The sequence below is a fragment of the Takifugu rubripes genome, chromosome 21, assembly GCF_901000725.2.
Source record: "Takifugu rubripes chromosome 21, fTakRub1.2, whole genome shotgun sequence".
Lineage (NCBI taxonomy): Eukaryota > Metazoa > Chordata > Actinopteri > Tetraodontiformes > Tetraodontidae > Takifugu > Takifugu rubripes.
Genome location: NC_042305.1, coordinates 13,043,986 through 13,071,143, shown reverse-complemented (window position 1 = coordinate 13,071,143; position 27,158 = coordinate 13,043,986). Strand labels below are relative to the sequence as shown.

General features: G+C 40.4%; 4 protein-coding genes across 4 annotated transcripts; 2 read left to right on the top strand and 2 right to left on the bottom strand.

Moving 5' to 3' along the window:
• Window positions 1-1,018: 1,018 nt before the first annotated feature.
• On the top strand, window positions 1,019-3,602 carry LOC101068271 (hydroxycarboxylic acid receptor 2-like). The gene is made up of 2 exons (XM_003974950.3): window positions 1,019-1,142; window positions 1,765-3,602. The coding sequence occupies exon 2, from the start codon at window positions 1,770-1,772 to the stop codon at window positions 2,748-2,750; it is 981 nt and encodes a 326-aa protein (XP_003974999.2). The 5' UTR covers window positions 1,019-1,142; window positions 1,765-1,769; the 3' UTR covers window positions 2,751-3,602.
• On the bottom strand, window positions 3,311-19,870 carry kntc1 (kinetochore associated 1). The gene is made up of 61 exons (XM_011615677.2): window positions 19,487-19,870; window positions 19,235-19,355; window positions 18,930-19,045; window positions 18,693-18,771; window positions 18,523-18,600; window positions 18,405-18,439; window positions 18,216-18,326; window positions 17,806-17,899; window positions 17,557-17,609; window positions 17,369-17,481; window positions 17,233-17,287; window positions 17,030-17,128; window positions 16,897-16,940; window positions 16,748-16,810; window positions 16,572-16,647; window positions 15,858-15,983; window positions 15,298-15,464; window positions 15,088-15,199; window positions 14,813-14,956; window positions 14,674-14,730; window positions 14,531-14,602; window positions 14,311-14,430; window positions 13,929-14,072; window positions 13,756-13,851; window positions 13,528-13,631; window positions 13,337-13,439; window positions 13,129-13,263; window positions 12,921-13,040; window positions 12,561-12,633; window positions 12,382-12,449; window positions 11,995-12,296; window positions 11,712-11,884; window positions 11,330-11,430; window positions 11,007-11,151; window positions 10,858-10,914; window positions 10,586-10,749; window positions 10,368-10,472; window positions 10,159-10,287; window positions 9,923-10,039; window positions 9,712-9,821; window positions 9,408-9,624; window positions 9,092-9,181; window positions 8,842-9,007; window positions 8,665-8,723; window positions 8,349-8,565; window positions 8,194-8,267; window positions 7,897-8,107; window positions 7,650-7,762; window positions 7,476-7,531; window positions 7,226-7,304; window positions 7,022-7,146; window positions 6,789-6,924; window positions 6,618-6,713; window positions 6,483-6,539; window positions 6,314-6,368; window positions 5,629-5,692; window positions 5,374-5,503; window positions 4,888-4,977; window positions 4,134-4,288; window positions 3,791-3,893; window positions 3,311-3,681 (listed from the first exon to the last, which is right to left on the bottom strand). The coding sequence occupies exons 1-61, from the start codon at window positions 19,619-19,621 to the stop codon at window positions 3,652-3,654; spliced, it is 6,639 nt and encodes a 2,212-aa protein (XP_011613979.2). The 5' UTR covers window positions 19,622-19,870; the 3' UTR covers window positions 3,311-3,651.
• Window positions 19,871-20,350: 480 nt separating this feature from the next.
• On the top strand, window positions 20,351-25,019 carry rsrc2 (arginine/serine-rich coiled-coil 2). Its single transcript, XM_011615672.2, has 10 exons — window positions 20,351-20,558; window positions 21,505-21,640; window positions 21,786-21,826; window positions 22,826-22,992; window positions 23,109-23,234; window positions 23,318-23,434; window positions 23,628-23,713; window positions 23,802-24,046; window positions 24,198-24,287; window positions 24,367-25,019. The coding sequence occupies exons 1-10, from the start codon at window positions 20,553-20,555 to the stop codon at window positions 24,553-24,555; spliced, it is 1,203 nt and encodes a 400-aa protein (XP_011613974.1). The 5' UTR covers window positions 20,351-20,552; the 3' UTR covers window positions 24,556-25,019.
• A 78-nt stretch (window positions 25,020-25,097) lies between these two features.
• LOC105418030 (uncharacterized) lies at window positions 25,098-27,151 on the bottom strand. The gene is made up of 4 exons (XM_011615676.2): window positions 26,838-27,151; window positions 26,420-26,549; window positions 26,171-26,304; window positions 25,098-26,072 (listed from the first exon to the last, which is right to left on the bottom strand). The coding sequence occupies exons 1-4, from the start codon at window positions 26,955-26,957 to the stop codon at window positions 25,323-25,325; spliced, it is 1,134 nt and encodes a 377-aa protein (XP_011613978.1). The 5' UTR covers window positions 26,958-27,151; the 3' UTR covers window positions 25,098-25,322.
• Between the last annotated feature and the right edge of the window lie 7 nt (window positions 27,152-27,158).

Here is a 27,158-nt window from a genome sequence, read left to right as displayed (position 1 = left end):
GGCGTGCAGCTAAAGGAAGGCGCAAAACTAGATGGGACAGCGGGAGGCAAGCACAAAAGGGTGTTTGTCCTGCAGGTTAAACTGGTTGCATAACAATTCTTCCCGTCTTATCTTACACCCTTTTCTGTCTCTGAACCGGAAAGGAACAAATGATAAGTCGTGTTATTATTGTTAAGTTCTTACACCGAGGTCCATTGCTTTGGTGAATGACTGCAATTCTAAGAGATGAAGCAGCATTTTCAGACGTTGTCCACCAGGCGGCAGCAGAGGCTCGAAAACGCTGTGTGTGTGTGTGTGTGTGTGTGTGTGTGGGCACTGAGCTGGAGGTCTGCAAGAATAGCCAGGCTGCCAAGAAGAGAGCTTTCAAAATAAAGAAGGAGGAAGCTCAGGGCAGAATGTGAGCTTCCTCTCACATTCTCAACATGAATGAGTTGATTCTATTTTGCATCAATCACCAGACCATTCAGCAGGGCTGTCTCAGCCAGGAAATACAATTTCAATGGACAAACTCACCGTTATGACCCTCTGACATTGTTCTATTCAAACTTTAACAATTTCACTCACTCAGTTGCTCATCCCAGGACTCATCCCTCGTCCCACAATGGTGGAACAACCTCCTGAGGTCCATTAGAGCAGGGACAACCGTCTTCTTTCAAGCAGCTGTTCCAAGAGCACCTGCTCTCCTATCAGCACTTATCTTTGTCCTCCTATCCCCTCTCACCACCTCTCATCCCCTCTTTATATCCCTCTTCCATCCCTGTCCATAGCTCTGCACTGTTAGCTGGTAGAGGTGCTTGGGCTAGCTAGTTTAGGACTGTAAGGTAGTATTTTACTCACATTGGTCTTTGGACAAGAGTGTCTGCTCAATGACTGATGTAAAACATAAGCATCACAGTTTCTTCCATGTGTGAAACGATCCCCACACCATTTGATGTGTCGAGCTTTTTCACCGCCTCATTCTGGCCCAGATGATACGGAAACTTGAAACTGAAAGTCTGTGTTACATTTCCTGGATGTTCTGAAAGGTGCCTTTAGACTTTGTGCATGTCTGCCCCTGTTCTTGTTAATGACACAATGTGAGGGCCAAATTATAAATTGAACTTGGAAAACGAGGGACTTTTGACTCGTCATCAAAACTTCAGGTCTGGTTTATGTGTGTGTGTGTGCAAATTTCCTCCTTATATCTTTGAGATTGGTCTTTTTTCTCCTGTACGACCCAAATAAAGAACACAATAAGCTTCAATTCCCAGCTACAGCTGCTCTCGTGAGCGTTTAGCTCTAAAGTATCCTTAGTGCAAACACATGTGGCTTCACGCTGAGTTTTCCCATGCAGTGAGTGAGAGAAACCAAAATAACATCTTCAGCTGAAGAAAAAAAAGGAAAAGTGCTCCGATAAAATCATGAAGTGCTGCCAATTAAATATTTGGGAAAAGTGTTAGTTCTGCAACAGGTGAATGAACTGCATTTAAATACCCTGATTCAGACCAAATAATCAACGTCATTTTTTTTATACCACCCAATATTAACATCTCCAGGCCCTCTTAAGTCATTTGAAGTATGTTTTATCACTTTAATTAACACTCCCCACCCACAGTAATAGATTTAGCAAACCTAATATAGCATTTCTGTTTTGATCAGGCAACATTAAAAGCAGAAGTTGTCAGTTTCCTGTTAAATGCTCTGACCGCAAAATGTAAAAAAACAAAAAAAAAATCTTTCATAAGTAAGTGAAGAGCCCCATGGGGTTATTTCTCTCATCTGCAGCCAACATGCACGACACAAAGTGCCATTTCAACGGCACCCTCCTGATCAATGTGCTGCCTTCACTTTTGGGAGTGGAGTTCGTTTTGGGAAGTCTTGCGAACGGTTTGGCGCTCTGGATCTTCTGCTGCCACCTGAAGCCCTGGAAGAGCAGCACGGTGCTGATCTTTAACCTGGCAGTGGCCGACTTCCTGCTCATCACCGTGCTGCCTCTCCGCGCCAGCTACTACTACGCCAAGCTGACATGGAGGTTCGGAGAAGCGATGTGTAACATTTGTCTCTTCATGCTGGCGATGAACCGCACCGGGAGCACCGTCTTCTTGATGGCCATCGCCGGCGACAGGTACATGCGCGTGGTGCACCCTCATCACCCCATCAACTCTCTGAGCATCCCCAAGGCCACGTGCGTGGCGCTGGGACTCTGGCTGCTTACCATTGCAATGACAGCTCACGTGTTCTCTCTGGAACACGCCAACACAACCTACTGCGAGAGCTTCATGGTGGACACCAAACCGCACCATAACCTGTCCTGGCACAAGTTCGAATTTCTCTTTTCCTTCCTCGTTCCCCTGGTCATGATTCTTTACTGCACCGTGCGCATCGTCAGCAAGTTGAGGAGGGGGCAGTTGGGTCAGCACGCAAAGATCAAGAAAGCCCTGTGGCTCCTCATGGTGGTGGTGGTGCTCTTCACCATCTGCTTCTTCCCGAGCAACTTGATGCAGGTGCTGATCTGGATCAAGACCCACAAATATGCCGACCTGCCCGTGTCGGAGTTCTGTCCTGCCCTGGAAGGTGTGACCAACGGATTTTTCCTCTCCATCAGTCTGACCTATTTCAACAGCGTCCTGGATCCCATCATCTACTACTTCTCCAGCCCCGCCATCCAAAACCTCTTCCGTAAAACCTTTCACCTGCCCCAGTCCGACACTGCTGAAAGCACCGAGAGGAAAACCCGTGAAACAGGCTCCCTGTCTCTCAGCCAGCTGTGATCACAAACTCCAACTAAAGGAAATTTGTTCCATTTGGACTTCATTTTTCCCTCCAAAGTGCACCGTGCCTTTTGGACCTCTTAGAAACACAAAATTTGCTTCTTTTCTTAAGTAGTAAATGAACTTTGCGAGTTCTTTTCCACATCTGCAGCTTCACCTTCTCGGTCCTTCACGCTGGGGAAAAATGCATGTGTGTTTCACTCATGAGATGCTCCGTTATGTTGCATAGTGTATTCACAGATTTAAGACCTTTTTCAGCCAGATAAAACCTTTTCTATCAACGCCCTCTTGTCAAAGTCAATGTCCTCAAATGTCTTCTAAAAACCACGTAGTTCCACATGCTCCTCAGCAGATCGGTTTGTGGAAAGGGAAAATGTGCTGATGCTCAATGTTATTAATAAAAATACATAATAATACATGTTTAGACGAAAGTTTCCCTGCTGAGTCGTCTGATGTATAAATATCTGCAGCCGGCTGTGAATGGCTGTCTGTCCTATCAGGGCAAACCCAAATCATCAGGAGGTATTCTGACTAAAGAAAGCAAGAAAACACTGAGGAAATTAGTATAAAACCATCCTTTTATTTTGCAAATTCAGTCCAAAGAAGTTCCAAACAGTCCAAACAGGAAAAATAAGTACATTAGTATAATTCTGTTAGGTTGTTTTGTGGGTTAAAATGTTCTATTCATTTGTGAGAACTGCCTCTTTTGTTATCAATTGAAGGAACTAAATAACTATAAATACAGTTGATTCTAAGGATTTACTGAAGACACCCAATATAGAAATTGATTAAATATGAAACAAAGATGAATGATTGCTGTCAAGTGCAAATGTTGCATTACAGATTGGACAGTTGAAGCAAAAGTCCACAGGCAGAGCTGCAGGAACGGGATCAGTTCATCTTAAACTCCGTTTGGCATCTTCAGAAACTCCTGAAAAACAGGTTAAATAGGACATTTCTGAATACTGCTGCTGACCAGAACAGCAACAGGGCAGATAGAAAAGGATCAATGTTAAGTTCAGGACTTGGGCCTCACCCACCTTCATGCAGCCAGGTGAGCTGGAGCCGTCCGTCAGGGGTTTCCCTCCGACATGCTGCCTGTGTTTCACGTAGTCGCCGACGAGCGACTCAGCCTCTTCATGACTGAAGAAATTTTTTTTAAATTTACCCGGTGACAATTTTTAACTGAAGACACAGGCGGTTTCGGAGGTATTCCGAGATGACATTTACAGGCACGTCTGTACTTCCCTTTTCGGTTTGAACGCATCTTCCAACGCTTGTTTTGGGATCTTACAAATATCTGATTTTGCAGTTTTGCCACCTCTTTCCCCTGTTTTTTTAAAGGAGAATGACAAATGAATTTGCTTTAGGGCTTTGACTTACCGGTTGTGACTAATCAAACAGTCCATCAGGTCTTTCAGCTGGTGAGGTTGAGCATCCAACACAACCAGCTGCTTCAGATGGTTGAAGTATTGGGTCTTCAGCAGTTTCTGATGCGCTCCAGTGTTGCTAACGAAGGTTAAGACAGTCTTACTGATCTGAGAAACCAGGGGAAAAATACTGTCAAACCATCTAATAAATGACAAAAGCAAGAAATAAAACCAACTAACACCAGTTCAAACAAAGCAAACATTTCAGTGGCAGAAGGTTTGAGTGTTTATGAGTGATTACTGCAGTTCATTTAGATCAGAATGAATTATTAAAGGATTACAAACATCTAATATTTTAGGTTTGTTGCTGCAGCCTCAGAAGAATCAGGACACCTACATGAAAAAAAAGAAAGTACCGGTAATACCCCGAGTCTAAATGAGTCACCAGTCATGTCTGATAGTTTTAATTTGATTACTGATGACCATTTACCCTTAGTAATCTTCCCCCATATCACCTATAGGATGAGGTTTTTTTTAACTGCCAGAAAGTGCAGCTTGTTTTTTAACTTAAGATATGTAACTTATCTCAACTCAGTTTCCTTTTTAACACCTTTGGCTGCAGCTCTCACCATAGGTTGCATTCACAGATGTAGAAAATAGGGCAACACATTTTATATAGCACGTAGAACAGCTGCCACTTCTGTTTTATCGTAATTTTGTAGATTTGAAAAAAGGGCTGTAGCCACATCCAGCCGAAGAAATCTAACCTGGGAGGGAATTCCAGCCAGTTCACCAGTGTTCATGAGCTCATCCACCTGCTCGAGCACAGCTACGGGATTGCAAACAGACAGGAAGCCCTGGAAACACCACGACCACGATCAGCATTGAATGCTAATGGTGTGGCTGCACTGACAATCGCTCATGTTATTTTGTAATCCATTCATCAAGGCCTTGATTCTACTGATGCTGCCTATTCCTGGTAAATCTAATTTCTGCAATTTTCTGTTTTTCTTGCTGTTAAAAACCTTCCCAGGACCAAAAAAAAAAAAGAGAAGGAAATGTGGCAGACAACAAAAGACTGTGTGACACCACTTTGTCTGCCAAGGCTGACACATTCACAGCCCAAGGAGTTTAGAAAATAGCTGTTTATCTAAAATAAAATACCTTGAAAAGTTCTGAAAAGATTCTCATGAAATTTTAATTCAAGGAACAATGCCGAGGGGCTTTGATCTTGCAAACGTGGGAAGACTCACTTGGATCTGTTGGGCCTTCTTCTGAGCAGATGGGATGAGCAGGAGGGTTCCCAGGGCAAACGCTGGTAGACTGAACTGCGCAAAGCGATTAGCAATTCCTACCAGATCTAAATCGAGCAGGAAGGGGCACCTTGAGAACAAAGGTATGAGTCAGGGGAGTAGGGAAAAGTGGTAATGAGTAGGGAATAGTTTTTCCACCATCAATATGAACAATATAAAGAAGAGAAGGTGGTAAATGGTTGAAGTGAAACTGACTTGAGGAGAAGAACAAAGCTCCTGTAGAGAGTCTTCTGTTGATCAGGGCTCAGAGGGAGAGAAGCTGATGGGAAAAAATAAAATAAAGACTGATAAATAATGAATTATTAGATAATTATGTAGTTTTTACCTGCACCTATTAGAATGTTCTCGTGAATACAGGAAGAAATTGTTTTTCTCTTTGTGTGGCTGTGCAGTAAATGAACAAAGAAAACCTCCACGACTTTTATATTACCACTACTGCTGCCACTCCTCTTCAGAATAACAACTAGTTATGGTTATTATTGATAATAAAATGAGGAAGCGTGTTTATTCGGCGCTACATTATCAGAATTATTGACTTTATCATCATGATCATTCTTGCTTTGACTGCTGAGTTCAAACCACAGCAATGAAAATGACACTTGATACAGAGATAAGGTAATTCCATGGCACATTTTTGTGTCAACATCCTCATGAGTCATTTTTATTTTTTACATCAAAGACCTTCAGAAAAGTAAAACCACCCTGCGGTCATGTCTTGAGTTTAGCAGTTTATTTCTGACTACCGGTAGTCAGTATTTATTATTCTCAGGAAAATAAAGAAAATCTCAAGTAAGAATACTATTACAAGAGAAAGCAAAATGTTCCATAGATATATCTGTTAAAACTGGATAAAGAGATTCTGTTTCAATTACACACATACCTGAGACGAAAGGCGCCAGTATCGTACTCCTCCAGGTCCGAGAGAAACTAGGAATCTGGAGAAAATAAAAACGATAAACAGTTTGTGCTGCTCCAGCAAAGCCTCAACCTACAAATCATTCCACATTTCATTCAATTCAGACATTAAAAAGCATGAAGTGTAGCATTACCTCCCACAGAGCAGGCACAGATACTACTGCCTCTAGCACCCCTTGAAGGTGACTGATCTGAGCGGAGCGACAGACACGTGTCAAGTTTACATTTGAAAACAAGAAAATGCACAATAATTCTTAACTTGTGCTCACCAAGTTGAAGCTCAGCAGCTTCTGAAGCAGACTGTTCCACAGCTGAGGGTCGTACACCTGATATTCTAAACACAGATCTGCCACCAACCGCACTGCCTGTGAAACACAAAGGCTGCCTCATCGGTACGTTGTTGCCTACAGCTCCAGCAGTGAGCTCATGTTTCTGGTTACCTGTGGCTCATGACTGTGGTTCTTCCACAATCCTTTAACCAAACCCTCTTTGGGGCTACTGAGGAATGACTGCACTGTGTAAGGGATGTTTAAGGCCTCCAGTTGAGAGACGAAGATGTAGCACTTCAGGTAATACCTGCATGGCAACATGATACAGAAACACATACAGCTGCTTTATAAACCATAAAATTAAACATTCTCTGAATAATAAACTAATTTTACAGGTGTCTTACTGAATTTTATTCCTGGAAATGTGAAACTGAGTATCCAGAGTGGCAGCATCAGCAAGCCGGACAAGACAGAGCAGAGCTCGAGTCCGGTGGCAGAAGGTCAGACGAGGCCCAGAACTGCTGAGAGGCTGAAGAACACTGCGGTGAGCAACTTTTTGTCCATTGAGCCAACAAGTCGGTCTCAAGTGCTGCTCAAGTGTTACTGACCCAGGTTTCTGCAGATAAGATGGGCTTGAGGAGACAGACAGCATCATCCATGGGGTAAGGCTGTAGTATGTAGACCACCCTGGGAGAATCAAATGATCACAATAGTAACAATTAAAAAACAACCTAATGATTACATTTCAAAATCTGCTCTCTACTCAAACTACAAGAAGGTCCTAATACATCAATGTTTTAATAGAAAGTGTAAAATAAGGTAAAAACATTCAATCCAAAATAGTAAAAGTTTCTGTACCTCATTAAATCTGGATCTTCCTCAATATTGCTGACACTTTCATAATTACCAGCATCCTTCAGAGAAGAACATAAACTATAGAATTAGTGTCCCAAAGATGTTAAAACACAATGTAAACATGATACTGGGAAACAATGACAAACTAAAATAAAGGACCACTTAGGAGGGACAAACCTTGGTGACTGCAGGGCCAGTTTTGCAGATCCATTTTTCCAACATCATGTTGCGGATTTTTAATAGATCCACATTGTTGATGGTGGCTATTTCTTTAACTACTGCATGTATATCTGTTTAGAAATGAACAATCCATTTAAAAAAAAAAAAAAAACTTAAAATGGAGGATATTTGCTCTCACTTCTATCATATCAAGCAATATTAGCATACATTTAAAAGCTTTACATAGAAATCAATGAATGCTCACCAGGACAGATCTGACCTCCGCTGTCTCTGTAATACTGCTCCAAACGACTGTGCTCATACAGAGCCACGATGAGTCTGGCTGGCAGCCCAGTCAGTTTCAAAAGTTCTGGGCTGTTCAGCTGGCTGGATATCAGAGCGTTTTCAGTGGCAGAACGCTGGAACTGCAGCTTCAACTTCGACAGAAAGGTTTCTCCTCTTGCCCGTGCTGCCTCCTGCTCACACACAAGAGTCAACCATGAAAAGCCAAAATAAAATGCGAGGGATCGAGATTTTACGCTGTCACATACTGTATACTGACCTCTAGATTTGGATCTTTCAGCCAGGCATCCCCAAGAGCCAAACAGAATCTCAGCGACTGTGTCTTCTCATAACCTGTGAAGCACAAAAACACTTCAGTACGTGCACACAAACACAAGATCAGGATAGCGGACGAGTCTCAGGGCAAAATCTGACCTGGGGGCAGCTCCTGTGTGATTCTGTGCGCCGTTGCAGCCGCCCACTCGGCGCTCTGGATGCAGTGAATGTACGTCATCATGGCCTTGGCAACCTTCAAAGTCTCCTTATTGTAGAAATGACCGTGACCCTTTTTCCTCTGCTCTAGGAGTAAAGGCTTCATCTTCTTCTCAAACACATGGTTTGCTGCTGACATATACAGCTTGTCGAGGCTCACCTGGGCACAGAGTTGGTACATTACTGCAACAGCCATTATCAATAGATAAGTAGTTTTATTTGGGATTAAAAGTGCACTTCAATTCATTTTATGTTTTACCTTCATCAGTTTACTTATTAGAAGTAGTGTAGGAAAGGTTTCTTCACTGAGCTCAGGAGCTAAACACAGGAAATATAGAAAATAAACCAGCCACATCTTAACAATGGAGAAACAGCTGTGGTCCAGTCAATAAAAGTGAAGATTGAAAAAATGATTAATCATACTGGTAAAACTTACAGATAATCTTCCAATAATGTTTGTTCTGCATTAGTAGGTGGAAAGGCAGCCTTCTGTTGGACAGAGGGTTTGGCAGAAGGCCGTTCTCCAAAAGATATGTGTTTTCAACATCAGAGGCTGGAGAGATTCTCTTATAGGACATGAGATGCTGAAGTAGGCCCATTGCCTGCGGAACAACACAGAACAGATGGTGCTGTGTAGGTTTACAAGATAATCTACTAAGTAATGAAAAATTGCCTCTTTTTCGTACCTGAACAACAGAAAAGCTTGCCACATTTTCATCTGCAGCCTGTAAGATTTTTAGCACTACTTCGATCCTCTCGTAATTGTAAGGGCTGAGCTGCACGAGAAAGGAAATGTTAATATTACCCAAACCTTTAGGGTAGAACCAGTGACTTTAATCCTAGATTCTGAAAGCATGAATCAACATGTAGCATTATCGTTACTTAATTTTCCCTTTACAATTAAGGATACGTGCAGTTTTGAAGTAGCTATGATAAATCAGAAATTCAAATTTTCCGTTATGGGCTGAAACTTTGACTTCTATTTGTCTTCTGCAGACAAACCTTCAGCATGGCTGCACAGAGACTGTCGGTGAGTTCACTGATGCTGTGTAACATGGGGATGACCTGCAGCACACGCTCCAGCGTATCTGCGTGGCACAGAGGCTGCGCTTCTTCCTGGTCCCTGCTATGATCACCCGCCCCTTCCTCATCCTCTTGAAGCAGGAGTAAAGTGGTGATATACTGATTGATCACACGGTCATGATCTAGACCAAAGGTTCTGCAAACAGAACAACTCTTTTAGAAGAGAAAAAAAACATTTCAGAAAAAAAAAAAAAAAAAGGCTCAGACTGAAACTTCACATTACCTGCAGTACTCGAGAATAATGTCAGGAGTGATCCTTGAGTTTTTCACCATGTCAGGGATCAGACTACTCTTCAGCTCAGGCCGCTGACGGAAAACTGGCTGGATGGATATCTGTGGGAAGATTGGGTCACTTTTAATTTGCAGTTACACTGGGGTAGTGAGGGATGTACGGTAAATCTGATTTACATATGAAATGATTTTAATTCACATACCTCTAGTTTCCCGAGCTTGATGCCCCATTCAGCATCAGTGATGACAGACAGAAACCTCTTCCGTTCATCTACTTCACCATACAAACAACAGAGATTGGCCCCAATCCTGGCTAAAGCCTGAAATTAAAAAAAAGTTATCACTGAGCAATTGAGGGAACTACCTGGTCAAAACAATATGCGGAGGTTGCATATTGTAAAACTGGTGTCACATGTAAAGACATCTTCCTCTTGCCTACCAAGATTTTGTCATAGTTTTGCCAGGTGTTGTCAATAACCTTCCACAGTATTTTGAGGACTTCTGCTCTGGAAAGAAGAGTACAGAGGCCAATAGCCAACTCACAATCGACCACCCTCCAGTTGAACACCTGCAGCCCAAAGATACAGCGTTTCAAAAACACTAAAATTGGAAAAATTTGACAAGAAAGTCTCATGACACCAGACTGACCTTGTTCAGGAGAGCCACAGCAACAGCATTTAGAGTTGAGGCAGTGTTTTTCTGAAGTGTGCTCAGCCATCCATTGTACTTTTTAAGTTCTTGAGCATCAAAAAGCTGAAAGAGTTAACAGTTTTAGTGGTAATTTCATCACAAACATTACTATAATGTATTTACAGTATAATTGTTCTGGGAAATACCAGCAGCAACACTTGATGCTGCAGCCATACCTGCATGCTCAACTTGATGTCCATAACATTGGAAGTGACGTGCTGTAGACAGCTGCCATATGAGTTGACCAGCACCCTGAGGGCCAGCTCCAGCTGACTGCACTCCTGTAACATCTGTAACATGTTGGACAGGGGACCCAGGAGGGGCTGCAGGTAGTTTGAGCCTGCATGTGTCCAAGGTAACACACTAAGTAAACTCTAAAATAATACTGTACAATTCACAGAAGGACAGATGCAATATATTTATATGCATATTAATGTGAATTTCATACCATCTTCAAATGAGCAGTGTGACAAACAGGAACAGTCCAGTGGATACAGTTTAGTATCTGCAGGATTATATTTGAATTAGAATGTTGGTAACTTCCTAATAAACATTAAACACATTCAATACAGTATATGAAATCTTGGAGCATCTTACCCTGAGAAATAGGGAGCAAGCAGTTTGTAATTTCATACTGAACTGGGAGCACAGACACTGGGTCCAGTACAATGCAATCTTCACTGAAAATATCCTGAAAACTGCACTCAGAATACTGATCTTTTTCTGCCCCCAAAGTCAAATCCTACAATTACATAAGTGTAGAACATTTAATGTCACATAAAGGTTGTTGACATTACTTTGGTTTATACTGATTTCTAGTTTATATTCTGACAATTAAAGCTGAATAAGCTACCATCAGGAGATGGAAGATTAGTCATAAGAAATGACACATCAAGCAATGTTGATAAAGTGACACTGACTTTGCCAATAAATCCAAAGGTGTCAGACAGTTGACACTGATGGTAGACATCCATAGCCATCCGTGTGCTCTTGCAAAGCTCCAGACAATCCAGAAGAAGATCTGCAACAGTCAAGAAAATCCTCCTAACACAAAGAATAAATTACACACCAAAACATGAAGCTTCAATGGTCTTTCGGATGTGAAAAAATGCTGTAGTGACGTCACCAGTCATTGTTTGTCTATTTGAATCATTTGCAATTAAGTTTAAATGAGCTGGGATTAGATATTAAACACAAGAATACAGGAAATGACTTCAGCACAATGACTTCACACAGCTTGTGCGTTAATAATCAAAAATAACCATAATGAAACTTTGGCAAAATGTGGACTTTCCCCCCCACCTGAGTTGCACACAGTAATGGCCTGACAGGCCAGATCATGAATAACTGCAGGCAGATCTGTGTCTTGAGTAAGCACCATGGGATCATCAGCCTCCAGCATCTGACATAACATCTTGGCAGATGTGAATAAAACCTTTCCTGTGCTGGTGTTGCAGTGATGTTCGTAAAGCTCACTGGATATAAGAAAGAAAACATACATTGTTGATGTTGGATTAAATCAATTAAAAATACATCTAAAAACTAAATTTAATTAAGTCTAAAGATGACATTGGCATGTGCAAACCTGAGGATCTTAAGAGCCTTTTCCACTTTTCCCACGCGCAGAGCCCGCAGAGCCAAATCAGACCACAGCTCCTGTTCTGTTCGCTGCAGCTGCCTTCCTAAACGGCGCAATCCAGCTTCAGTGGAAATGGTCTTGGTCTTGCCATCGGGATCATTGGCTACCACTAGAGTTGCCATAGATTTGCCCTTGGAAGAATGACGGGCACGGGTGTTTTCATAAGCTGTGATGTGACGCTCCTGGATCTGTTTTCTGATGTTTGGATCCTCATAGTTGGAGGGGGTGAAGAAAACATCAAAATCCTCCTGAAGAAATGAAAGTTGAGGGAGTTTTAGACAAAAAATGTGAAGGCCAGAGCACGGGAGAGCTAAGAACTTATAAGAAATTCACCTGTAGATTGGAAATAGCCTTGAACATGCTGAGGTTGTTTTCACAGTCCATGCTTTTGAGAGCATCGTCTGGAGAAGGAAAGAAGTCAATCAAAAGCAGCAAAGTGATATAGTTGTTTCAAAATGACTCGATAAAACATCTCGCCGGTTGTAATTGTGCCATCAGCAGTGTGTACTTACATTTCTGAATTTTATGCAGATATTTTAGAGCCTCTACCATCACCTGAGACATAATCATCTGATGTTTCTTGTGCTATCCAAAAAAATAATAATTGAGTTAGATGCTAAACATGAAGAAATACAAGGTATGCGTTGTATCAGGAGTTCCCAACCTCTTCGACTGTACGGACAAAAATCAATGCCATTACTACTACTACTGCTACTAAACCGTAGTTCTGGATACAAAAACACAAAACATTGCTGCAGGTTTTGGAGTCTGGTTCAGCCCCACCCACCACCTGTTCCAAAAGCTGTTCTCTCTATCAAAAATAGTTTGAAACATTAATGATATCACATGGTTGATGTGAAAGTCCATTCTACCTCATCAGATATATGCTCTTTGTCCTCCAGTTGCAGTCGAGCCCATGACGTGAGACGCTCAATGACACACTCTGCCTCTGAGGTTGGTAGTTTCTTCAAGAGGCTCATGCATTCTTCAGACTGAAAGCAAAAGACGCTTCTTAAGTGTGTCAATGATATTCATACGTGAATTGATTTAAATACTGTGCATTTTGATGCCGTACTCTACCTTGCTTTGAGCTATAAGTTGAATGAGATACAAATAATGTATGTGTGAGGTTGGAAGTTTGTAAGCATCAGCCAATGTCAAGGAGTCATCTAAAGACATTGGCAAGTCTTGCTTTAGGATGTATCTTATCAATGTCTGGAGAAGAAAAAAAACAATGAATGTATATATCGGTGACACAATAAAGGTCATATTGCACAGACAAAATCACCATAATCTGAGTGGTGTTGGAGAGGTTGAAATTGCGGATCCCATAGTTCCTCAGAAGGTTCCTAATCTCCATCAGACGGTAACTCTCCTTTAAAAGCTCTTGCCTGAGAGATGCAAGAGATTAAATAGAGCAGGTATTGATAACATCTGCAAACTTCCCAATCAAACTGAAAGCAGTGGAAGCAAGCATACTTTGGTCCATCCATCTGCAAGTACTGCTGAACCAGCTTCTCTACCATGTTGCTCCAGGGCACTACAGCTTTCTGCATGATCTCTAGCACGGCATCAACCACCAGCTGTTATAAAACACAACAATCTGCGTTAAATCTTGAATGGCTTTATATTTAATTCTAATTTAAGAGCTTGACAATAATGCCTATTGATAACCCTCTTCATAATGTTAATGTTATAGTAACCTACATCGGTATCAGTCATGCAACCCAGCACAGCTATCGCCTTGGCTTCCCATTCTGTGAAGAGTGTTGTGGTCTGAGAACTGCAGCGAGCCAGCAGATCCTATAAGAGTTTAGATGCAGACACATGTTCAGAAAATTCACTGGGCCCAGTAGGCTTTATAGCAGTCCAAATATCACCTTGATGTACTGGAGGAGCAGCTCCTCGAATGGAATTTCATGCTCTTCAGCATAGGGCTGGATGCTGCCTTCCACTGTAGCTGCAATCAGCTCTGGAGCTGGCACTTTATCCAGCATAAAGAAGGCAACACTACGTACACTTCCCTGTGAAAAAGAATGAAGATGATCATATACTGTACATTAAACATTATCCCCATATAGACAAAGCAGAAAAAAAAAAAAAAAAAAATCAAACATGAAATCCAACCAGCAAAGATAAACACAGCCCCAATATGTGTATGTTTACTTGGCTTTAAATTATTTCTCAAAAATAATTAATAAATAAGTAATAAAAGACTCATATGATGCTCAAGGGTGCATGTTTGATATGAATCACAAAAACCTTCTCAAAGACAGAAAGCGAAAGCCTGCAGTTGTATTTTTGATGGAGGTCCAGAAGCTGACGGAGATTCAACACCAGCGATCGGAGGCTCTGCATTTCTTCGGCGCCATAATTATCATCCTTCATAGGAACACAAATAACAAATGGGTTATTGCATGTCGCAAAGAAGTTACAATCAACAACCAAAGGGAGTCTGTGAAGAGTTTGTGGGCCAACTTACAGATCTCATCCAAGTCCATTGAGAGGGCAGCCCGAGCACTGCCATATCCAGGCCGTTCTGGGGCCAAGCAGCCTAAACCAATGCATAGTATCACACTTTTTAATCAATTCCCACATGATGGTCATGTACCCATACTGTGCTACCTTTTCTGTTAATTCCAGGTTCCTCGCTCTCTGCTCCAGCCATCTTGCCAATAATTTCTAATGTGAAAAGACAAAAAGGCTTCTACAGCTAAAAACCTCAACATACAAGCATATGCTGAGTGGGGATTTGTGATTCTACCTGTCCTGATGGAATCACTCTCCTCACAAATGGAACAAAAACGGTTTTGAACCAAGGACAGAGGTCTTGGGATGGCAGGTCCTCTGGAATGGCACCGAGCACAGCTTCAAGCTTGCGCTTATCAAACTGTGCTGCTATCTGGCCCTGTCACACACATTAGACATAATAATGGCAGGAGACAATGCTATTCCCAGTTCTCGCTCTTCTTATAAATTTCAGCACCAGAAAAGTCTGGCCAAAAATAACAATGTCGTGGATTCTTCACTCATTCATACCTCATATCTGAGCCAGAGAAGTTGTGCTCCCCTCATATCTCCCTCTCTCAGGTGGGTGAGAATTTCTCCTAAATTATCATTATTGTTCAGAAACTCTATCCAGGCTATAGCACTATGGATGAAAGAGAAAATGTTTTAGGTTATATATGAAAACATTCCGACCATAATACAGAACCTGAGCTGGCCAAAAATAAGACCAATAAAACTTGCTTGAAATGTTCCGTGTTGTGGAGGCTGCAGAATGTTGCCAGTCTCGTCAAGGCCTCTTGGATTTGTAGGGATGAATTTTGTGTGAGTGCGTAATTCAGCATCTTCTCTGCTGTCTCAAATGTTGGCCACGGAGCTTTGAGGCAGTAGTCCACCACATATTGTTCATCCTACACAACACAGTTTGGGTGAGAGCCTTTCTTGGTGGCCTTTTTCGATAGAGCGTTAAGATAACCTGTCTGAGCATCAGTTTCTTTACTGTCTATTCAAGGTGCAATTACATGAGGCGCAAGTCAAATTCTTCCGCACAAAATCTCACCACGCCCTGGAATTTACTGTTGGTTATTGTACTTCACATCTATCAAGCCATTTTTCTATTCTAACAACTATGTTAATTTGTTTCTACTTTTTGATTTACATACATTTAGCTGAATTGGCTCTATAGTCCTAAAATCTGAAAACTCTCTCTAGCCCATGTCACTACTTTAGATCATACATGAACAAGATCATCTGGTGAATTTAAAAATTAAAATAATTTACAAGCAGAACATAGCCACACTGACTGTGATTTTCATCAGGTTGGTTTTGGCCTCTTCCACAAGTTCTGACCACACATCGTGTCCATAGCCGCCCACTGATGCAGAGGCCAGCTGCTCCAGCACAAAGTCAAGCTTCACCTTATAAACAAGCTGAAAAAAAACACAGAGATTTGTTAGCTGTGCAGAACTTATCACATAATTAATGAAAATACAGACCTCACTGTGTTCAGCTAAAGCTTCTCACATCATTTCAATAAAGCTATTTACACACAAATCAAAGAAACTCATACATGATTGTAACATTTCATCTGTTTATTTTTGGAGATTGAGTGATGCTATGTGCAATAGAGCAGTAAATATAAACAAAAAATCAGCTAAAGAGTTCCAAAAGGTATAAACGCTGGAACCAATCTTACATCTGCTGCTCTCTTATTGCAACACTCAAAAAGCCTCTGACTGAACTTGCATAGGATGTATGTGTACAGTGCATAAAATCTATAGCTGAAAGATACTCAGAGCAGCTCCAACAAACAGACAATTTCGAAAAAGGGATGCCAATGTTGGGTGTATACCAGATGGTGACTAGAAGGTAGGAAAGTAGGATAGACTACACACCAGATATATCGTACATGTTCTTGTTAACAACAATTCAAAGAGCTTATTAGAAAGTGGAGCACTATAAACACACTCATTTCAAAAATAAAAGCAGAGCAAAATGGGATAGTGGCTAATACTTGCCTCTAAGTCCAGTTCAAATGTGATTGCAAACTTTTCAGCTTCTTCAAACATGTGTTTGTGAAGAAGTCTGCTTAATCTGAAAAGTAATTCAAATGAAGACAATAAAAAAAAAAATCAGACAGTCACACAAACTACATTTATACAGAAATGGAGGCAGCTGAAATGACTGCAGGTACCTGTTCTCAGGCAAAGCCTCTGTGAAACATCTGACAACTACAGAGGATATGGGCTCTCCCCGACTGTATTAAAAAAGTGACAAGTCTAAGTTGCATTACACTTAAATCTTGGCAAATATTCAAAGTCATTATTACACAGAGCTTCTTACCTCTCTGGGTTCTCACAAATCCCTTCAACTAAATAAATGGTGTCCTGAAAACATAGAAAACGATTAAAATATTAAAATCTAGAAATGATACATGCAAAACCAAACATCACTTTAATAACAAGGGGATGCGTACCATGTTTAGTCTTGTTTGGACAAGACAGGACACAGAGGAGACGTCCAGAGAATAGCAAACACTCATTGACGGCAGACATCTGATTTGCAGAAAATCGACCTGAGAGAAATTAGGGGGATTTTTTTTTAAAGAGTGCAGAAGGTGGAGTTCACAAGCAGACTTGGTGAGGAATATTATCACTATCTGATTTTTCATACACTTACCTGACTGGTGTCTTGCTTTGTTAACAGAATTATCTTCATGTTTCCCTTGTCTTGGCTGTGACACAGATTAAGTTTATTTTGATACACATCATTCGGTATGTTGTGGACAGCTGAAATATAAGACAGTGACACTCACGACACCATGGAGGCAGAGCCACATTCTGTGATGAGTTCAAAGTCATGGATGGTAAGATCTGGCCAGCAGTGAATCACGACAAGAAAATGCAGGTCCCAAAGACTCAGAGTGTCCTGTCAAATAAACTTATGTAAAAGTCATTCAGTAGTGTTTGACACAGTATCAACGGGTGGAATCATAAAGCTCACCTCAGTGTCGAGAACATACAGGAGGTTGTCCACCACCACCATCTTCTTAACACCTTTAAACATTAAGGATTTAACATTATAATCATAAATATCACAAAAATATTCTAAGGAGCAGTTTAGAATTTTCCTTGTTAGGAAATGTTGCAGCATGGTTCTAAAACACCCTACCACCATTCATACTTTAATTAAAGCATGCTAAAATTGATATTACTAAAGCTTTCAAACAGCATATGCTGTACACGGGATTACCTGGAATTAAGCTGTTGTCAACAGCCCGAGCAAAGCTCATTCTGGCCTGATGAGGGTCCATCTTCCACAGAGTCAAAACATTTTCTTTGTCCCCCTGTGAGGAAAAAGACAGTGATGACTGGAGACATCTAAAGCAAACATGTTTCATTATTTTTAAATGAGTAGTCTTTTTTTAAAAAAATAATATATTTGCATACCATTTGTTCCAAGGATACTCTAGTTTTTCAAAAAATATCACTCGTTTCAAAATTAACAACTATAGATTTGCCTTGAAAAGGTTTATTCTCAAAAATATGAATATCCAAAATAAAATAATTTACAATTTGTAAATTTTGGTCTGCTTCAGCATTAACTTCCTGTGTAAAGAGCACAAACAAAACAGTGGGTAGAAACCTTTTCCAGATACAAACCCCGATCATTAAATGGATTTGATGGCCTAGATTGAACATCACTGCTGTGCTGCAACCCTCTTCATGGTAATCTCTGGTGGAGCAGAAATCTATCTTGATGAAAGACTGGAGCTGATTTGAGAAAACATGTGATCACTCATCTGCAAAGTAATCATTTGGATAATGCAAAAAGAATGATTTGTATCCTACCTCTTTTAATTTAGCCAGATCCATTTTTTCTATGGCTGTGAGAACATAAATAACAATCATTTAAGTTTTTTCAAGTGCCTTAAGAATACTTATGAGAAAACATATTATATTTTCATACCTGTCTCGAGCTTTGCCAGATCAAGGTTTTTAATGTGGAAAAAACCATCCTTTACAATAAGAAACACATGGAAGATTCCTGTTGAAAGAAATAAAATAAAAACTTAGGAGACATAAAAACAAATCTTATTCCTTCATTAAATTTCCATACTAACTTAAGCTACAATTTACCTATGCTGTCCTTGTCCTCCTTTGTGATAAGACAGTGGTATGTTTTCTTATCTTTACTGGAGGGTCCCTCCAACAGAGCCTAAGATATCCCCCCAAAAAAGAGTAAAGCAAAAAATGTAGAGGTTATAACATCACTTGTTGTCAATTGCTTTCTACAAAACCTGCTTTATTGCAGAGACTGAACAAAATAAAATTATTTCATAATACTAGGCTACATTATGATAGGAAAAATCCTACCCTGGTGAGCAGAATTCTCTTCTGTGGAACATATATCAGATGGAAATTTCCATTTCTTTCACAGACCACCAAAAACTGTCCACCCAGGCATACATCAATAACATCCACATCAGTTTCTTTAAAAAACAAAACAATGAATAAACACATGTGCAGGAAATCAAAACGAATTCATGCAAATGTGGATGTTTTACTGCAGCTTTTTTAGCGTCTTACTTTAGATTCAACCGAGAGAATTCATTCAATTACATTCTTTCTGAATTAAGATGCTGTTACGATAAACAAAAGATGCAGATTGAGATGTGTACCAAAGTGAAGGAGGAGCAGGATGCTTTGATAACTTTGGTCAAACAGGATCACAGTCTTGTCAATAGCAACAACACTCCAAGTTGAACCACTGCAGGAGGACAGATGAGGATCTGATTGAACCTGCAAAAGGTGACATTAACTTAACTTTTAGCAACATCTAGGCTATAGAAATAACAAAATATAAAAGGATCGAGAGTCACAAAAGAAGACGTGCAGGTCCGTCTTCTATCAGTAAAAAGATGCATTATTACCTCATTGGCTGAGATTTTGACCAGGGTATCCACCTGATAAAGCCCACTGCCGTTTTCCTCCTTTGACACATTGCTCCAACGGACAGTGTTTGTATCCTCGTTAGTTAGAAGTTCAACGTCGGTCCACGTCGCCATTTCGTGCAGCTTTATTGCAGGAAAGTGAGGATCTCAACTAAATGTTAGCCTCCGCTTACATTTAGCTACCGGCACTACTGTTGTACCATCGATGACAGCTGTTAATTTCAGTTGCGCTTTAAAGATTGCCAAAACAAACTCGATGGAAATATGAAACTCTAGAAGCTGTAACTCGATGAGAGTGTAATAATTAGAAAATTACGACACGATTAACTCGCAAGACTCGACAGCGTTCGTTTTAGAATTTGGCGGGTTATTATACGGTAACGACGTCAAAAAGGAAAAAAAAAAGGAAAGCGAGTATTTATTTCCCAGGGCTTTGTCTTTAAGATACAAGACGGCGCTCTACTGGGTTGCAAGTACATTATAATTTATAGGTTGGGACTTATATATTTTTTAAAATAACCATATCTTATGATATTATGTTTATATTTACGCTGTCTATGTTATTATTTTATGAACAACCCTTAGTGAGTCGGTGCAGTCACAGAAACGACTGCCTCGCAGACCTAGTTCAGGACACAAAACATCCATTTAACAAAGGGGAGAGGCTCCGCAAGATTATCCGGAAATCTGACATTTTGTTGCCAGGTTGGATATTTGTCAGACCATTGTACAGTCCGTTTGGAAATGTACTTTAACATGTTTATAAATTGACTATATATGTTGGTATTTATATTATGTTTTTAAATGATTGATGAGTTATACTACTTCTTTGTCTACACATATACAATAATCACCGTACCCCCATACCTCGATTGATAGCGTTATTGAAAACAAGGGGGTGTGAAGCCTGAACTGGCAACTCAAGATTAAAAAAAAATTCAACCGAGCTCGACAACGCGAGGCACGTAGCTAGCTAGCTACCTCCGTCTTCGTTTGATTAAATTACGTCTATACGAAAAATAAATAAATATATAGGTTCTGGATTATGTCGGTAAGTAAGATTGGATCACCGTAGTAGTGTCACGTATGACTGCAACAACGTAGACGCATCGTTTCCACGGGATTTTGATTCTGGATAATAACGCTGTAAAGATGGCGTCAGTGTGTTCAGCGGCCTAATGCTAAGAATTTCTGACGGTACCATCAAATAGGGTGCGTTGTATGTGTTTGGACAGGGTTTATTGGATTTATCGATCACTTCTTGTATCAGGTAACGCTTACATGTAGAGACTTCTTCGCCCTTCGTTAATGCCTATTTTAAACCATTTCACCCGTAGTTTTAAGCTTTGTTGTAGCTTCTGCCATTCTCTTTTGGCCTCCACATTACAGCACCTTACTCCGGCGATTGCTGTAACCCCGAGGATGGGAACAACTTTATGGTTCTAACGTTATTATTGTTATTATTTATTGCACCTTCGGCGCATCATTGAAGTGTTTTAAGTACGTTCTAGCAGGATAATTTCCCCTTTTAAACAATGAATGATGACACTGCAGTCTATCCTAATGAAATGAGGGCTCTCCAGTTGAATCTTTAGGGAAATTCACCGATGCATTAAAGTCGACAACAGTTCATATAAAACGAATGAAGGACTCCTGTTCCTATATATAACTCTGTTGTAATATGAGGTGTTTTTTTGCAAGGTTATATTAATTTTAGGCACTTTAATTGTTAGAATTTCGTAACAGTAGTGTTAAACTACTAATGGTAACGTTTATAAGGTAGTAGGACGATTATATTTGTAGGCTTTTGAGAGGGGAAACATCATTGATGTAGGTCTCATATGAAATGTGAGGATTAAGAACAATTTAAGAAGATCTCAATAATCTCACTCTGTAATACAGTTAATTTTGAATGTAGGCTATTGTTCACACTGCCCCCCAGGTACAGGAATGCTTTGATGCATTAGTAAGGTTGCACAATTTTTGTCTTCTTTTAGGGAAGCGATAGTGACTCGGTGAAACTGACCAGAACAGGGTCCCCGGTTCATCACAGAAAACACACGATGGAGTCGTCAAGATCTCCCAGAAGCTCCAAACACCACCATTCGCGGTCACGCTCGCGCTCCAGAAAACGTAAGTGTTCTTCAGCAGTCCCACAGATAGTATGATACACCCACTCTTGTATCATCTATCAAGATCTCTGCAAAACTCTGCAATTTCAATGGCCTATGAATGCGTACCACAGCTGTGTCAGCACTTTGCTTTTTGCTGTTGCCAGGTGACAGGAAGCACCGACGGAGTCGAAGCAGGAGCAAAGAGGTAATTAATTTCTGTGACTAGAAACTTGTTTGTGATTTTCCAGGCTTGATATGTAGTCCTTTTTAATGTATTCAAAGGTGAGTATGTTTTATGCTAGAAAAAAGAAAAAAAAAGTACAAATTGCAAAGCAGTTTGTACTAAATGGGGATACTGACATTGAAAGGTTCCTATTTTCTGGTATCTCTCAATGGTTGTAAGAGCTATTAATAGTCAATTTTAGATTTCTTTTTTCCTTTTTTATTTTATTTTTTGATAAAACATCTGTGTAGATCGCATGATAACATTTCTACAATAAATCATACTCAGCGTGCTAATGCACGAAGAGACTGAACTGAAGACCCTGCTGACATAGCAAAATTATATGTCTTCTACTGGGAAAGGTAACTATCTGCCATTCAAACTCTTTGTTTCACATTTCTGTAGAAGAAAACATTTGGATTTCTTACAGCTCAAGATGGGCATGTACTATTTAAGCATTCAGTGATGCCAAACGTGGTTTTTGTCTAGTGCATAAAATAAGGTATAAAAACATCTTTCTACTTCTTAAATACCACAAGATATATGTGTTGCTGATTTTCAAACTATTTTTCACAAGGTAATTCAAGGATTGACTATAAAAAATCGATGTTTTTATTCATTTTGGGGGCAAATGAATAATATATTCGTTTTATGCAACGTTATCTCTGTGAGTTAACTGTTGGCTTTAGGATGTCCATTCAGTCATTCATATAAAATTGAAGGCATCACTGTTCTGAAACAAGAAACAATGGTTTGCATGCAGAGTGAACATGGTTCGACAATTAATAAAAAGATTAGATCACATCCGAGAAATGTATCGATCAGAAGCTGTCACACAAAAGAAAATCTATCATGTTGTTAAAAATGAATCAAAAACGGGAAAGTAGTTTGATTTCATGATGTACCTTCTGCTATAAGCCATGGTACTAACTCTTTTTGTTGCACTATTTTCCTGAAAGAGACAACTTCTTCTTAAAACAGGCACGTAAAAGAGATTCTCAGAAGCCCTCCAAATCAAACAGAAAAACAGAAGAGTATGAAGACACAGAGAGACTTTCGACAGAGCGTGGAGAGGAGCGGTCCAGACGCAGAGATGGGAGGTCTTCAAAGGAGGGCCGAAGCTCATCCAGGTCGCATTCCCGCGAAAGGTTTGTCAATAAAGTGCTTTACAATGTGTACAGCAGCTGTAGTTAGGGCCGCTAAGAGCCTTTTTTAAGCAAAGATTATATTTAAATTATATTGATGACGATATATTTGCTTTTAGGCATCATCACAGCAAAAGTAAGGACAAACGTCGATCACGTAGCAGAGACAGGAAGAAGAAGGCGAGGTCTCGCTCGCTTTCACGGACCAAGCACCGTCATCACAGTAAAAGTCGTAGTAAGAGCAGGTGGGTGTAAGTGTTTATTTTCTTTAAAAACTGTCATAAACTTTGAGTTAACTAGATTTTTTCCTTGTTTGCTTTGTCACCAGAGAACGAAAGAAAAGGATTGAGAAAATACACAGGAGGAGTCATAGTGTGTCTCCTAGTCCACCTGCTTTCAGGGGCAGAAATACAGCTATGGATGCACAAGAGGCTCTGGCCAGAAGGCAAGGGAATACATGACGGCATTTATAAAATGTCTTATAGTATAGTAATATTCTTAATACCAGACTTTATGAAACATGAAAAATGTTTAGACAATTTTACCTTATTTTTTCTACATATATGTTGAGGTTTATTTTTTTATTTTTTTACTCTAAAGGTGTTAAGATACACTGGGAATAAAATGTCTTTCCACAGGTTGGAGAGGGCTAAGAAATTACAGGAACAAAAGGAAAAAGAACTGTTTGAGAAACAGCAGCAACAACAGCAGGAGATAGCTGCAGGCAAGAGTCGCTATCTGTGTCACATTCTGAAATGGAACTTGCCCACAGGCTGGTGTGTGTATTCATTTTTCTCTTGCTGCCCTCACAGCTGCTGTGGCGGCTGCGGCAGTTGCCTCAAATCCTGGGCTCAATGTGGCAGCCCTTCTGGCCTCTGGCACCCAGGTGACACCTCAGATCGCTGTGGCAGCTCAGATGGCAGCACTACAGGCAAAGACACTGGCAGAAACTGGTATCGCTGTGCCCAGCTACTATAACCCATCTTCAGTAAACCCCATGAAGTTTGCAGAGCAGGAGAAGAAGAGGAAAAAGCTGTGGCAGGGAAAGAAGGATGGGGTAAGAATATTATTCTATTGCATATACTCACATAAACAGGTGCTCAATTGACAAAATATATTCCATGTACCATTTCAAACATCTTTCCACACATTAGAAAGGGTGCTGCATTGTCCTATTGTTGAATTCTAATTTTGTTTTGTTTTTTAAGGACAAATCTCAGACAGCAGAGTTGTGGGAGAAGCTTAACTTTGGAAACAAGGACCAAAATGTTAAATTTCGCAAATTAATGGGTATTAAAGTAAGTATAATGGGTGATAGTCAGCCCTGAAATACTCTGATGTTTATCTTTGAAGGTAAATGGGATTGTTTTTTTGCAGGGTGATGATGATGAAGCAGAAGTTTCTAAACCAGTCAATGATGAAGACCTGAGGACTCTTCAGAAGCAGGAGGAGATGTTCAGGAACCTTGACGTTCAGTACGAGATGGCTCGGTCTCAGACGCACACCCAGAGAGGAATGGGCCTCGGCTTCTCCTCTTCTTTCTCTCGTGGAATGGATTCCATCTAGCGCCACATATTGGACATCTTTGCCAATCATCTGTTCATTGAGGACCACATCGCCAGCCTTCAAGCGTGCATGGTTACTCTGCTCTAAAACTGCAATTTATTTATAGACGGCCATCTCACCTGTTGTTATATTGCATTGTAAATAACTAGATGCTGAGTTTGTCTCAGTGTTACTCTGTTCATCCTCACAAAAGGATGCTCAGTTTTACCAGTTGAAATTAGATATTTGTTTGAATGATGTATCTTTGATGTGATTGTTCAACCATAAACTGATGTGAAGTTTCAAGTGAACATTATTTACATCAACTGAGCAGAAGGACTCTGGTGTCATCTTAGTCTTTTTTTAAAAATCAACCAGAGGAAAGTTGAAGGGGGTTGTAAACTATGTCATCAGGCTTGCTTGGATAAAGATGGGATTTAGAAATAACATTTCAGATGTTCTTTGAAATAAATTAGTTTTGTGTTGAATTTTTATTTCTACTTGACCCTGCTTTTTTACTGCCCGGTGAGAAACAGGCAATTTCTCTGCTCATGGGCAGAATTATTTTAGAAAATGTTTCACAATCTTTAATGTTAGTCCAAAACTCATTTTAACAGTGCAAATTAAAAATGGCCATAGTGCAATTTAGACAGCTCTAGTTGAATAGAGAATATTTTTCTTTCAATAACATTTTACAGTGGTCCCAAAGTTATACCTGGTTCAAACTGGCCAAAAATATGGCCGACCAAAGGCAGATGAAGTGACTAGCAACGAAAACATGACACATGTCATTTGCAAATAAGACTGGAGTAGAGAACATGGGCTACCCCAGTGATGAGGTTATGGTTGGCAAACTCCAGGATGAGGAGAAGGATCGGGTACTCCGTACGTCTCTTCTCCAGGGCGGAGTCCTCACTCAAGCCCATCCAGTGGAGCAGCAGCGTCTGCATGGCTTCTGGGAACAGGTCTGTTGCAAGTTCCTCTGCAGGTGGCAAGTCAGTGATTCGATCAATATGATGGACTTTAAAGCCCTCCACTTTCTGGCTGATTTTGCTGTTGGCTGTGTGAAACTGCTGGCCGAGCCATTGTCCAATACAATTGAGTAGGGAACTGGAATACAAGCAGCCCCAGTCCTTGGCCTTCAACAAGGCTAATACAGTTTCTGTCACAGCCTTTTCCTCCAGATTCTCACTCATGCACTGTTCAATGTTCCTCAAAAGCAGCAAGACGATCTTAAGGTTCGAGCAGCTTTGACTCTTGCAGAGTTTGTCGCTAATACCCAGTAGTTTTTGTTTTATTGTGCCTACAGTGGATTGGCTTTGCTCCGCTTCCAATCTCGGGTTTTGAAAGGAACAGAAATAATCTTGAGCTGCAGAAGTCTCAAACGTTTCTCCTTCCATCTGGCAGTCCTGGAGACCTGACACTTTTTTAGTGGATTCAGGATCTTGCAAACGGCTGGCTGGTGCAGAATCGAGCTGTACACTAAGGATATAGCTCCTCTTCAGAGAGTTGTCATGTAACTGTGATTTCCAAACATCCTTTAAAGAAAAGATTATTCACATCAAATAGTTTATTTGGGTACAGGAGGAACACACCCCAATTGATCATGTTGACATTATATTGATGTAAATTATACCTGAAAGTTCTCCAGCACAGCAAGCTGCCCTTCTTTACTGTACATTTCAAAGGCTACTCGAAAAAGTCCTTGAATGCTGTAGAACCACAGGCTGTTGTTTGCTGTTGGCACTTTCAAGCCGTGAAATCTAAAAGCTGCAGTACATTGACAATCATGCCGTATTGTTTAGTTTGATAAAGTCCAATACAGTAGCAAAGTTAATGGGAGTAAAAGATATTTTTCCAAATGATTTAGTGTTCAGTGTATTACCAGGAGAAAACTTTATTTTGGTTGCCAATCCTTTCTTTGCAAATTTGGCATGGTATCTGGGATGATTCTCTGTGCGAACATTAGTTTTGGAAAGGAGATCAGCTCCCAAATAAAGAGGAACTGCTGGAATCTGAAACACAGGATATAGGTATGTTACTTTCTCAACAGTTTAGAAAAGCCGGCCTAGACTGTTCCCTGAGTCCAAACGTTACAGGAAGAACTGATGTAGCAATCAACAAACAAACAAACAGTGTAGCAAGTAAAAACAGATCGCACTCAAACTAATCACTTTCATCCCAGGATTTATCCAAATCCTTTTCTTTGGTTGAGTCTGGTGGAGTTGATGTTTAAAGCATAATTGGATTAAGATGGCCGAGAATGCTTTGACGAGCTATGGGAAATTACAAGCAACACTCACCTTGTCGGGGCATTCTGTCAGCCTAAACGATGTCTGATTCACCAAGTAAATAAAACGGATTTTCCAGGAGCCGCCATCCCACTGCGGTAAATTTAAGTAAATGGTCGCACAACTTGACATTTTTGTTGGAACGTTGAAACTTGAAATTGAGACTAAATGAAAGAGTCTTGATTAATATTACTAGATGATAGTAACTTGCAAGTTAAATAAATTACATTGTGCTTTAAAAAACAAAAAAAACATCTGAGTTGCAACGAAGTACGTAACATGTAAACATCGCAAATTTCCCTGAAGAAACTATTTCCTGTTTCCTGTCACGTG